At 35.0% G+C, this 14,381-nt stretch overlaps 1 protein-coding gene across 1 annotated transcript in view; it reads right to left on the bottom strand.

Annotated features, from left to right (window-relative positions):
* Positions 1-14,381, bottom strand: part of Smp_123180 (nedd-4-like E3 ubiquitin-protein ligase) — a gene marked incomplete at its 5' end in the record, with an annotated part of 63,577 nt that overhangs the window by 12,152 nt on the left and 37,044 nt on the right. Inside the window, one exon of the mRNA XM_018797942.1 lies at positions 3,746-3,866. Within this exon, the coding sequence (XP_018652933.1) occupies positions 3,746-3,866 (121 nt within the window). The remainder of the gene's footprint in view (positions 1-3,745; positions 3,867-14,381) is intronic.

The following is a 14,381-nucleotide window of genomic DNA, read 5'->3' on the forward strand; positions in this document are numbered from 1 at the left end:
CTTTTAGGCACAGATGAATGATAGTGAGCAATAGAACGTATTTTCATAATACCAATTAAGATATTGTGAAAGTATTTGTTAGGTTCTATTAAGATTTCTCGTGGAGATAGCATAAATTATGAAGTGTGTTTAATAAACAACTGCTTGCTTTTGCTTAAGCATATTATACTGAGCAACATTTATTTAATCTTTGTAGCATTTGAACACTTCACTTCTACCCGAAGTTTAGGATGATGTCGTTCACAAGGATGATGAAAGCTCCACGACCAAACCATCTAGCTCGGAGAACAAAACTTCATCAAAATCATCCACCTGATCTACAAATCTTCACCATCTCAATAATAATAATTGGGAAGAATAATAGTAGTAATAATAAGATTAGTGATTTTAATTATATTAATGGTAGAGTATCTATAGTTTGTTAAATCTTAAGAGACATTTAATATGGCGGTCGTCAATGCATGTTATGCGAAACACAACACTTTCAAACTTCATTCTGAAAAGTTTGTGGTTTAGAAAAAGAATTTGATTCTTTCGAACATAAAGTGTGAAAAAACCATATTCATTCATTTCGATAATGTAATGAGAAGACGAAGATTATCAGAACTATGTGATGAGATATTAGCGCAATACATTTCGAACAATCTGATCACACATATACTTGTTAAGAACATTTATATATAAAAATAAAAGGTCAACTAGACTGGAAATGGGGGATAAGAATAGACAAGGATAATAATGATAAAATAATGTGAAAACAATTTGACACCTAATCACTCTGGATAATAAGCATATATTACCAGGGTAGGTTTAAAGAGAGAACAAACTGTTTTTGAATACACAAAGGGGGTTTGAATTTTCGTATGGCTAAGGCTTCAATAAACCTTAGTATACGCCCTTTTACACTTTTAAACAGGACAACATATGTTTAAAAGTGGATGCGCACTGTTGAGGAGTCCCATAATAGGACTAAACGGCCGTCCAGTGTTTCCAGGTTTTCCATGGTGGTCTAGCTTCAATTGACTCACGCTTTCAACTATGATAAACACTAAATCTCCACAAAACCCCTTCGGAAAACGTATTGTGCTGCGAAGGTCATTATCAAGGAAAGAACGAGGTCCATGCTTCATTCAAAACCTAGACGACATGAAAACGATTGTGTCACATCCCACTGCGTTTACCAATTTAAATATGTGTGTGGTCACACATACATAGGGAGGAGCAATCGTGATCTGAAAATTAGGGTGGGTGAACATGTACCAAAATGGTTGCAAAAACAAATACAGTCGAATGACCCAATAAGAGTAGAGGATAAACATCCATCATCCTCTATTGCTAAACATATAATCAAAACAGGTCATAAGATTGATCTAAACTCGGCTTTTGTTGTGCTGTTTAAAAGTGGATGCGCACTGCTGAGGAGTCCCATAATAGGACTAAACGGCCGTCCAGTGCTTCCAGGTTTTCCATGGTGGTCTAGCTTCAATTGACTCACGCTTTCAACTATGAACAATACGTTTTGTTGATAACCGATTTAAGCCTTTGTTTCAATAAAAGGCTATTTGAAACACCTCTAAATGGTAAGGTGATGTAGACAGGCTTTTTCTCTACCAAGACTACAGTAGGTCTCACTGTGCCCTGAACTTTCCATCTATTGATAAATTTAGGCGGATAGCCATTCCCGATTAATGTCTTGGTTAACAACTTAACATCGTCATCAATAGCGTCATTTGTGCAAATACGACGAAGCCTGCTTATTATCCTGAGTGATTAGGTGTCAAATTGTTTTCACATTATTTTATCATTATTATCCTTGTCTATTCTTACCCCTATTTCCAGTCTAGTTGACCTTTTATTTTTATATATAAATGTTCTTAACACGTATATATGTGTGATCAGATTGTTCGAAATGTATTGCGCTAATATATCACATAGTTCTGATAATCTTCGTCTTCTTATTACATTATCGAAATCCATATTCACTTAAGTCGTTGGGACAAGCAATCTGTTATAAAGGGACGAGTACTGGAACGTCGGAACTTTTTGGGCTATCTTTAGGACTATTATCACTTAAACTTTGTGTAATTAGTAAGTAACTGTATTATTCCCTGTATCTTTCTTGTTTTAGGCTTCCAGTAGACTTATTGACTGTTGTTATACGTTTAACTATTCACCTAATTATTACTAATTAATTGTGGACCGATCGCTTTGTTCTTTGCCGCTTATTTCATAACTGTGTTCAGAGTATAATTTTTTATTTACTATACCGTGCAGTCTAAAAACTCGTGAGTGTTTGAGATCGTTGAAGCTAGCCGCTGACTTTTCTTCGAACTCAAGGTTAGCTGTGAAGGTTCGAACGTTTAACTGGTCAGGTCTAGGACCACTCCAACATGCAATGGTGGTTGAAGTAGTAGTGAGATGGAATAAAACTAGTGATAACTAAATCAAGACATCACATAAGTCCATGAAGTCAGTGATTATTCGATGTATATAGGTACACGATATCTGGTTGGAGTCTGAGAGATTATCTTGATTAATGGATGAAAACATGGATCACTATTGGTTACTATGGCGTCATGAGTATCTTTTTTGGATAATTAACTTGTTGGAAGAATAAAACCAACCGACTTGAATTAGTAAAGATAATGTTGACTTATACACACAATAGTTGCTATGTGGAATTTTTGTTTGCAAGAGGGTAATTTTACATTGGTTTTCAGGGGGATCAGAGACTATACAATCTCTGACAGTACGACCTGGACAATACAACTGAGTCCTGTGCCGTAACCATACAGGTATCAAAAACTTTAATATTACTCAGTACATTTTATTTTTTGTATTCGTTCTTCCTCTTTTAATCCCGATTCCCAAGTTCTGATCTTTTTAATTCCTCACCGATACTACTGTTATTGTGAACACCTATGCTATCCATATTGTCAGTTTACTTTCTCGTCAGATTAATGTGATCTGGAAACTTATCAAATTCTGTGTTGACTATGAATGTAGATAACAACTGAGACTTATAAAATAAGTTCAAGGTTTACGTGATTTTCATGTCAATCTGGTTGTATTAACGTACATAATTTTGTCAGTCATACAGTGAAGTAGACAAATCAGGGTTCCAATAACAAACTAAACATATATCAAACTGATTTCATATCGGTTAAAGTGAAATGTTACGATGAGAAATTGTGACTTGTGGAATTCCAACCAGATCAATAGTGACATGGTAAAATTGATAGATATTATTCGATAAGTATTCAGTGTTCAATCACCAAGATTATAAATTTTTGATTTGAAGGTCCTAGATTTGATTTCATGTGAATTTCAACAGTGAAAACACGATTATTGAAAAATCTTAAAATAGAATGGAAAGGTTTTAAACATTTAAATCTTTTTTTTTCAATGAATTGTTACTTATTTTTGATTGAGATCATAAATCGATCTACGTTAGACCATCATTGAAAATCTGGAAATACTGGACGACCGTTTCATCCTAGTATGGGACTCCTCAGTAGTGCGCACCCGTATAGCCACACGCGGGGTTCGAACCCAGGACATTCGACCTCGTGCGCGAACGCTAGGACGAAACGACCGTCCAATGCTTCCAGTTTTTCAATGGTGGTCTAACATCGATCGATTTATGATCTCAATTAAAAACTTAACAATCTTCACAACCCATACAAAGAATTGTTTCTTTATGAACAAGAACGAAAAAGAAAACAAACAAAAAACGTTTACTAACTTCTAATTCACGTTCATCGAAATATTGTAACCATTGAAGAGGGAAAACATCTTCGAAACCAGTGAGGAATGCATTTGTCTGATCTTCTACTCCACGAGAAAATCTCCAATTAACCATTAGACTGTGAAAAAGTTGTTTAATAAATAAAAAAAAATTAGAGAAAAGGATACATATATAACACTAATTTTAAGAGTTATCAAAATTGTAAACTGATCATTAAGGCTGTAGATCTCAGAGAGTTGATTCCTATGTATACAATATTTCTACATGAGAGAAAACATAAAGAATGAGAAAGGAGGTTTATTCGGGTAAGTCGAAGACAATGAATGTCAATAAATTCACATTATTTGTAACGTGGGTAAATGTAGATCCTACATTGTCTCATTTTTATAGAAAGGACCATATATGAAATGAATGAAGGTACAAAGTAAAAGAAGTCAAACAGCTAAGTCAACGTTTTTCAAATGAACGCGAAAAACCTATTAAACTCAAGGAGGTGATTTGATGAAATTAACATTTTTCATATCAATATATCATCCTGTAAAAAGTATCTATATTATCACCTGAGATGCTTCAAATTGCTACTTTTTTCCAATACAATGTAGATTATAGATCTTATGGTAATATATTGACACTATGAACTTATTTCCCTATGTTAAGTTGAATATTCATCACTAGAAAAAACAGTTGTGATGTATGGTGTTTGAGAATTGATGATGAAACACAGTTTTTATATACACAAGCCCAACCGGTTACTACCCAAGGGAAAAGGCCAAGAATGAGGAAAGAAGTGTATTTGGTTAAACCAAATCACATGTATGTTTGTCCCTTAAAAATGAAAACCATTTCTTTGCCAGTTATATGTACTTATTATTTGGTGATTTTTAATTGGGTCAATGTATGAACCTTACCTCCTGGAAAACAGGTCTGCTTTCGGACTCAACTGAAGGCGTTTGGACAGATGTACATCAAAATCTAATTTCAATGAGGGCGAAAATGTGGGATGGTAACTTTATGTAACTCATAGTTATACGAGGCTCCATGTTAATTATAACTGACTAATAAAGTGATAATAAATATCTGATTACACACGATTTGTGAAAATTGTGGAATTTTCTTAGTTTAAATCACGATTTGGCAATAGCTAGACCACCAGAAAAAACCCAGAACGACTTGCATGGCCATTTAGTCCTAATATGATACTAGTCCAAAGAGCTCACTGGTGACTAGCTTTAAGACACAACTTCTGAGGTTCTAATGAGGTGTGACCAGTGGAGTACAATTATTCACCTCAGGCAATATAACACAGTCACTCATTATCGCGAATCAATTGAAGTTACATATGCATACCACTGAATACCAGTCCAGTGGTCTAGAGGTTAAGCGTTTATGCCAGAGACCGAAAGTCCTATATTTAATTCTCGTAAGTACGGCGGGCCATGGGTGCACATTTCCGAGAATTCTCAGTACTAGTAGGCTTCCGATGGTGACCTAGCTGAGGTCAGTTGATGATTTAATCTGTGAAGATGAAGCATGTATTAGGAAAAAACTCCAGCTGACGGGAATATCGTACGACGTTTTCTAATACTCAGTACTATGGTTTGATTGTTAAAAATAGGAAAACATGGAAAGAATGATAACAATCAATTATTCAGTAGGAAACCAGACGATTATTTGTAAAAACCGATGTTAAACGGACTAAACTATTTTATGCTTCAAAATCTAAACAAAATGACTGGAAAAGACACTTAACATTGCAAGGCAAGTGATGTAAGTAGTAAATCACTTCAGATAATTCGTGAACCAAAAACACATGGGTAATTGTCTTTCACTTTGAATCACACGTTAAAAATGAAATCCGATGATATTAATTAAAGTAGACAGTCATTCATATGCAACGTAGAGTATGGCATATGAGTACATAGGTTTGAGTCTCCGTAAGCTATTAGAACGAGATGAATTTGTCCCAGAGTAGTATAGGAAATCACGTAAAAGACTAAGCATAGAAGATACGATTAGAGAAGGAAATATGGATATTGATGAGATAAAAATGAGATTATAAGCTAACACAGAAATTTAGTATGTGGGTGAAAAAAAAGACTGAGTGTGCTTGAGCCATGTTATTTAAAGTCTCCAACCATTGGCTAAGATAACCACGCAGACCCCAATCAGATAGTGCATACCTACCTAGATAGCTCAGTCCATCAGTCAGTGTCTTTATGGATTGATTCAATGTATTGGTTCGATGTTTTTTCCAACCTATTCCAACATCGGCAATCGTTACGCGTCAAAATAGTCGACGGATGAGGATACGTAGTATATTTCCTATTCACCTCAGTCAATAATGATTAAGTATCTTGTTAATTGATTTGCCATACTTACATAGTACCCTGCTTCTAAACTTGGAATTGTTAATTAAATGGTCCCTAAATTTACGAGCATCTTAATTTTTCTTTTCACTAATTTATCTTTTCTTGTAGGATTATATTTTTGATACCTACTCTTTTCTATTGTCACTAATACTGTTACTAATCTTTACTAGTTTGGGATTCACGTTGACAATTTCATCTTTCTGGGCTAATGTGGTATGGAAATTTGAATCGATGTACATATGTGCCAAGTTTTACGTCGTATATGACTGATTGACTGATATGATCAGACTACTACTAAACATTGAAACAGACAATATGATCTGATGAAGTAATATTTTGTACTTAGAGTAAAGAAAGTAATATCTTTGCAATATCCCAACGAGTAAGAAAATTAGATTTTCCAAAGTTTCGTAACTCAGTGTAAGCTACTTCTTCAGAGAATAAATAACCGGATCGAAATTAATCCAAGTTTAAATAGTACAAAGGAACAACGCAAGAAGATTATGTGCGATCAATAAGAAAACAGGTCTGAATACATATATATATATATACATATATATATTGATGTGAGGATGACAAACCTAAAAGAAATTGTATGGATGAATGTGTGTGTGTGTGTGCAGAAAAAAAACCTGAATCATAAAAATCTCAACCACTTGACTAGTTAGTTGAATGACGATGGAAATTAGCTTGAAATGAACATTGTTGTGTCCGAAGAAAATAAAATTATGGGTGACTTCTAGGAACTATTTGTAGACTGTTATTATATACATACATTTTCATAGTTGAAAGCGTGAGTCAATTGAAGCTAGACCACCATGGAAAACCTGGAAGCACTGGACGGCCGCTTCGTCCTATTATGGGAAGTTAGACATTAATACCGTTGGATGCCAGCTCAGTGGTCTATTGTTTAAAGGCTCTGGCTCGAGACTGGTAGGTCCTGGGTTTGAATCTCGTGAGTGCGGGATCGTGGATGCGCACTGCTGAGGAGTCCCATGATATGACGAAACGGCCGTCCAGTACTTTCAGGTTTTCCATGGTGGTCTAGCTTCAATTGACTCACGCTTTCAACTATGATAAATACTAAATCTCCACAAAACCCCTTCTGATAATTAATATACATATATTCCAATTGTATAACTATGAAGTAACTAGATTATATGTATATTCATATTCTTTTTACTATAAACTTCCATTTGACTTATTGACTATTATTACCATACTATTTACTATTCTTAAGTTATTCTCAATTTATTAGTTACAATCTCTTACACTCACAGCCACTTTTAGCCTTGTATCACTTGTATCATTACTATTTTTTATTTTATGTTATGATGTGGTCTGATTTTGTTTGTATATAAACTTTATATGTCTGAAATACACAATCCATACAGTGAAAGCTGAGATTATGTTTTGGACTCAATCGGGCTAGACGGGAAAAACTAAAAAGAACTCAGAGTTGACTCTAGGCTGCTCGTACTGGTTAACAATGTCATTGGTTTAGCACAGTGTCAAGGTTGTTCTGATTGGCGATCTTATTGCGTGATATTTGACGGGGCTTAGGATAACAACAAAAATATTATCGTTTTAAGTAATCACAATCAGTAAGACAAGTTATGAGAAATCAATATTTTAAAATATTGACGAATATATATATATATATATATCACTGTTATGCAAGAAATTGAAGTAAAAGCAATGATTGATAGCTGTTTCAATTATTTTCATATTCATATATATGTAGAATCTATTTCTAAACTATTTAAATCAATTTTCAACTTATGATTATATAATTTTAATAGTTGACATTATGAGTCAATTGAAGGCTAGACCATCATGGAAAACCTGGAAACAATGAACGGCCGTTTCGTCCTATTGTGGTACTCCTCATGATCTCAACTATAATATCCATAAAAACCCTTTCTGATATTATGATTATGTAGTTATTTTGTTAAAAATAGACCAACATGATACGATATGCCTCCAAATGCCCTAGTACGACCGAGAATGAGGAGAGTCCGCTCTTCCTCTCCAAATGCTCTCACATTGCCACGCGTATATAGCCTCTATCAGGGAAGTCCTACTCACTGCCTTCTCTCACCACGGGTGTTGTTTACGAAACTTAAAGGATGAAAAGCGAATGTCTGGTGCTTTAACCGGGTTAATGGACACGGACAGTCCACCTAGGGGAGTTGGTAAACCCTGATTCCAAACCAATGGTACACATGGGCTCCAGTATCCTGAGAGAACAAATGGCGTATGAATCAATCGTTGATCATCGGCTATCATGGAACTGCATCTCATCACGATGCTCCACTGCCTTGTGGATCAGACCTTTAGGTCAAAGGCTGGTGGTGTGGCCCCCTAAGGAAACCAACTGCTTCGGTTCGGGCACCTGGGCAGTATCACAACCCTCACACAAATCGAATGAGATTTGTGTGGCGCATACATATCTGATGCTACTTTGTACTAATATTTATGTATTTAAGTAAATGAATATGTATATGATACAATATTAGTGAAAGTTTCACTTGTATTATACAAAAAGGATAATGTATATCATGTCGAGAGTTGTAATGTTGATCGTTAAAAACACTTTGACCTCCCTCTCTCCTTCATCTCATCCACTTACAAATACACACCACACATCAATGTATATACCTGTAAGTGAGTTAGTTTTACAGAGTTAAGCTGAATTATAAAGCAGATAGTAATGTCACTCGTACATTAAAATCTTACATATCTATTCATTTTATTCATTGATAATCACACATTATATTAGATAGATTAATTTAGGAGAATTCTTATGATTTGAATTATAAAGGAGGATTGTTATGTGTAGGTAGGTAGCATACTACTATACTACTACTACTCTTTCCTTTCATATGAAATCAATACTTTGTCATTTACACTTGTATCCAAATATGCATCATTATTAGTTTCACAATTTACTATCACGAGTAATTATACTACATTATGATTATAGTACTAAAAATAGAGATTGGAATAGTTAAATTAATTATCCCTAAAAATAGTTTCTAAGGTTTAAAAACAAGTAAACTTGTTTAGAGTAGCAACTATAATCATTATTATCTCTTTAAAATAGAGAAGAAATCAATTAATGGTAACCCTGGATTAAGAGTTTTCTAATGATGAGACATATATTGTGGATATGTTGCCTGGTTAATGTCATTCAAACTAATATGAAACCTAAATTGAGTAGAGTTTTCTGTTAACTACTTATAATCAAGTAATATTAAAACATAATACACATGATATCGAGTCGATTAGACTAGTGTCTATATAGCATTTTGGCAGACATGATAAGAACAACGCTAAGAACTATGCAAACATGATGTTGGTTATCAGTGATCGATCAGTGTGCAAATATCCTGCATTCGGCTCCTAGACACATTGATTAGGTGTAGAATAACAATAATGCTACCATTATCCAAGAGCCTAGAATAAAGATGATAGAGTAAGGTCCAAACTTAGGAATTAATGGTCGAAAGTAAAATAGAAACAATATCGAAAACGAGGCGATCGTAGTGGCATTTAAATTACTACGGTAATTATCGCTTTCCAGAAGGATAGTCCTTCAAGAAGTATCTCATAAGAGAACTAAATAAACTGTGGTTTTTAATATCCAGGAGCTTGACAACAATAATCAAGGAAAAGTTGATTGAGATCAGTTCCATACTTTTCAATCCTTACCTTCAGTGAGGAAACTCATTGGACAAAATAAGCTTTGATATTTTCGAGATCAAGATTTTTTTAAACCCCTACCATTATGGGAAGTCAACAATGATAAAGATGCTGATTGATTGAGTCAAACATCTTACTGTTGTTACACATCAAATACAGTCAGAATTACTATTTTATCCTTGGACCTTTTTTTTCGCTTTTACTCTTATCACTTTGCTTCACATACTTAGGCCTATAGCAACAACTGTCCCAGCCAATATAACTCTATTGTGTCATTACAACATACAAGCCCGATAATCACAAAACAAGGTAACAGCTAGATTTGGTACCAATGATTATCAATGGACATATATCTATTAAGAGGATAGGAAAAAAGGGCAAATAATAGTAAACTAGGGGTATAAGTGATAATGAAGTATATATAGTCAGTAAGTTAAAATACTGGATGGTTCAGTTAGCATAACAGAAGAAAACTGAGAGTGAACTATTTTGAGGTAAAAAAAAAAAGAAAGGATTATTATCTCAAACAACCTCTTATTAACAATTATTTATTAAATTTGACAGAAAAAATCTTATCGTTGCCTTCCGAAAAAAATCAACCTTCTCAGCATTAAATAAACAGGATAAATTAGCATACTATTGACTTGAAGGTTGAAGCACTATTCAACGTTTAAACAGTGAATTGGATATTTAAGACATTATGTATAACATGCTATATAGCGTAGATAACTGAGTGATATCATTAGCTGTTGTTACAGTGAAAGTTAACACTTTAAACTATGCAAAAGACTAAGAACTTTGTAAATGAGTTGGTTTACCATAAAGAAACTGCAGGTCAGTTAGTCATACGTGATGGAGAATCTGGCACATGTATATAACGGCTCAAATAACTACATCTCATTGGTACAACTATATGAGGTTATAACAGCGAAATCCTAAAGTAGTAAAACTGGTGACAGTATTAGTGGTAATAGGAAAGATCAGACACTGAAGATACTATTTGAGAAAATATAAATCAATAAAACAATCAAAAAAATTTAAGAGAATTTTAAAAACTAAAGAGTGGACGCATCTGTGCATTGCCAACGATCGTGAACTATATCATTCAAAGTCTCGAAACGCTGGTTATGATAATCACACAGACCCAAAATAAGTGTTCTCCACCCAATTAAATGTCTCAGTCAAGCAGTAAGAACAGTCATCGATTGATGCCATGTGTTTGGTTTAGCTTCCTTTCTATCTTTTTACTAGTCCACTCCTACATCAGCCGTCATCGCACATAGAGGTAGTTGGGAGATAGATATGCGTAATATATGTCGTGAATATATCAGTCGATAAATATTCACTACCTCGTCAATCAATTTACTTCAAATACCTAGTACTCTGAATCTAACCTCAGAATCTCACACTTTATGGTCACAACATACTCGAGCATCGATTCCAACGTATCTATGATCAAATCCTAATAACCCATGAATATCCTTTACCTCTATGAAACACGTTTCACAGATATGAAGTAATACATTTTAGACTGGTGCACAGTGAACATGTCTTCAAGTTGACAGATAGACAGACAGATATCTTACCTATGCTACAAGTGACGTGAGTTGGTAGAAGCTGACCGTGATTTTATCAGATGCCGACTGATCAAGGATGATGAGACTTACAAGATAACTCAATTGGTCAATAGATCACATTCTTTTTTAATAAATGGGCCGTAACGTTGAAGAGCAAAGTTCTTTTCTCTGATCGGCTTAGTCTTATTTTCCATGTTTACTGTAGATATAAAGTTGTTAATTAAACGAGATGGTGGGTTGTTAGTAGGCAAGTTAATTGTAAATTACAGCTGGAAATCTCAATTGATGACATGGCTTAAAATCGTTGGAAGTTGGATAATATTTCATCTCCAGTTTTTCTATTTCATGTTTATATCGACATTACCTGCTGATGTGACAGTTGGAAGAAAGCTAAGAATGGCCGAACCAAGACAACATCAGTCTATGAAAACACTGTCTCTTGAACTGAATAATGTAAGTAGATACAGATGATGTGGTTGGAGTCCGTGTGATTATCGTAAGCAATGGTTAGGGACGTCAAATGGGATATGGCAACTTGGATCGATGGATACATTTGCCAGGTACTACGTTGCATTCGACTGACCGACTCATTACTTCTCAAATATCATTGGTTTTTTTTAATACTCGATGATTCACATATTTCTATCATTATTAGTAAGGATTCGATATCCAAGACTAAATATCAACCAATCTTTGTTGATATATATGCCTGAATATGTGGATCTAACTGATGTAATCATAATTTAAACCCCAAGTAATAATGATATGAACATCATGGTCGCCGAAAAAATGAATAACTATTTGTACTTAGTAGCTAAATGAATAACTCATTATTGGCATTCGAAGCGCTAAGAACTACATTTGATGCTGAAGATGAACATCAACACTGGGATGCAAGTATATCGAGTTGACGAGTCATAACATCATGTAAGAAAAAAAGTGTGTCATTAATTCCACTGTTAACCATAGCCCCCAAATGCCCTGGTACGGTCGAGAGTGGGGAGAGCTCGCCCTCCCTCTCCAAATGCTCTCACATAGCCACGCGTATATAGCCTCTGACAGGGAAGACCTACTCACTGCCTTCTCTCACCACGGGTGTTGTTTACGAAACTGAGAGGACGAAAAACGAATGTCTGGTGCTTTAACCGGGTTGGTGGACACTCTCCATGTCCACCTAGGGGAGTTGGAAAACCACAATTCCAAACCAATGGTGCACATGGGCTCCAATATCCTGAGTGAACAAATGGCGTATGTATTAATCATTGGTCACCGGCTACCATGGGACTACACTTCCTTACGATGCTCCGCTGCCTTGTGAATCAGACCTTTAGGTCAAAGGCTGGTGGTGTGGTCTCCTAAGAAAACCAACTGCTTCAGTTTGGGCACCTGGGCAGTATCACAGCCCTCACACAAATCGAATGAGATTTGTGTGGCGCATATATATCTGGTGCTTCTTTGTACCAATATTTATGTGTTTAGATAAAAAGAGACTGTTAACCACAATCCATCCAGTTTAAATTCATATATATATGGCTTTTGGTATGACTACCTTCGCTCTTTTTTTAGATTATAACATCAAGTAGAAGTTATGAAACGCTACAAATTAGTCTGTCTAACAACCAATGACCTTTTCTATCAATGATCATTAACAAAATGTAATCAGAAGAGAAAAAAGAATACTATCGAACATTTAAAATACATTCATATACATATACATGAGTATTGTAAACGTGACTACAAGCAAGATATTAACCGAAAGAAATTAATGACTATGAGCGCTATATGAGAATAAATACAATTGATTAGTAATTGCACGAGCATAGATGATGATTTTTTTTTACAATGTTTTTTATGTACTTAATTCAAAAATTGGCTGATACTTGTAAGTATATTCTACGATGTGTAATACTAAAGAAAAGTTTATTTCGTTAAGCTGGGTGACACGGGATCGAATCTGTCAGGGAGCACCAGTTCCCTCAAGATTACGGGTACACCTTGTTGACGAGTGCCAAGTAGCATGAAACCCGGGTCCAGGGTTCTCTGTTGACCACCTCCAACCACCATCTTATTCATTTTTTGTATTGTTTGATTAAAGCTTCCCATTGATATTAAAGGACTACAGTTGATCAGTATCTTATTCGTATAAGTGTATCCTGTGCGGATTGCTTCGATATTGCCTTAAATCATAAGCATTATCTACTTAGCTATTTTGTTGTTCATATTCAACAGAACATGATGGAATTAATCAGATAAGTGGTGGAAAAGTGGTTAGAGTATTTAACCTTCGAATGTTGGGATGTTACATGACGATCGGACTAGGATTTCGTAATGATGGCTGGAACACTTTATCTTAAATGCATCTGTTGGAGAGCAGTAAGATTAAATGTAGAAAACTTAAGATTTGAGGATGAATTCGTACTGACAATTATATTGCGGTGTGACGATATTAAGAGGAATAGTGAATTTATAGAACCTTGCTTAAAGCTACTACAGGATTATGATGCTGAGAAGAGTTATTTTCTTTGTTTTTTTCCTCAACCTGGCTAGAGTATCATCATATAGAACGTTGAAGATGTTAATAAACTTTTCAGATATACTTTTCTTTAACAAAAAATCACTGAATATAGTCCTCCAACAACGGTTGAAGCTGTAGATAAGCACTGCTAAACAGTCCCATACTATAGGGATACATCTATCTAATGCTTTCTATGTAGTTGACTAAAAACAAACCAATCACGAAAAGAGTCAATTAAGAAGAGTTGAAACATACAACTTGAAGCCGTATAAAAAGTGTTGTAAGCAAAGATGGATAGTGGCTAGCAATGGAATCCAGGACGCGCGTTTCGTCCCATCTGGGACTCATCAGCTGGATGTACCTGCATCTCAGAGTTGATGTCCACTCTGAGACTCGAACCCAGTACCATTCGCTTCAAACGCCATCGTGTTATCCACTCGGCTGACGAGTCCCAAATAGGATGAAAC

Source organism: Schistosoma mansoni, chromosome 6 (assembly GCF_000237925.1).
Source record: "Schistosoma mansoni strain Puerto Rico chromosome 6, complete genome".
Lineage (NCBI taxonomy): Eukaryota > Metazoa > Platyhelminthes > Trematoda > Strigeidida > Schistosomatidae > Schistosoma > Schistosoma mansoni.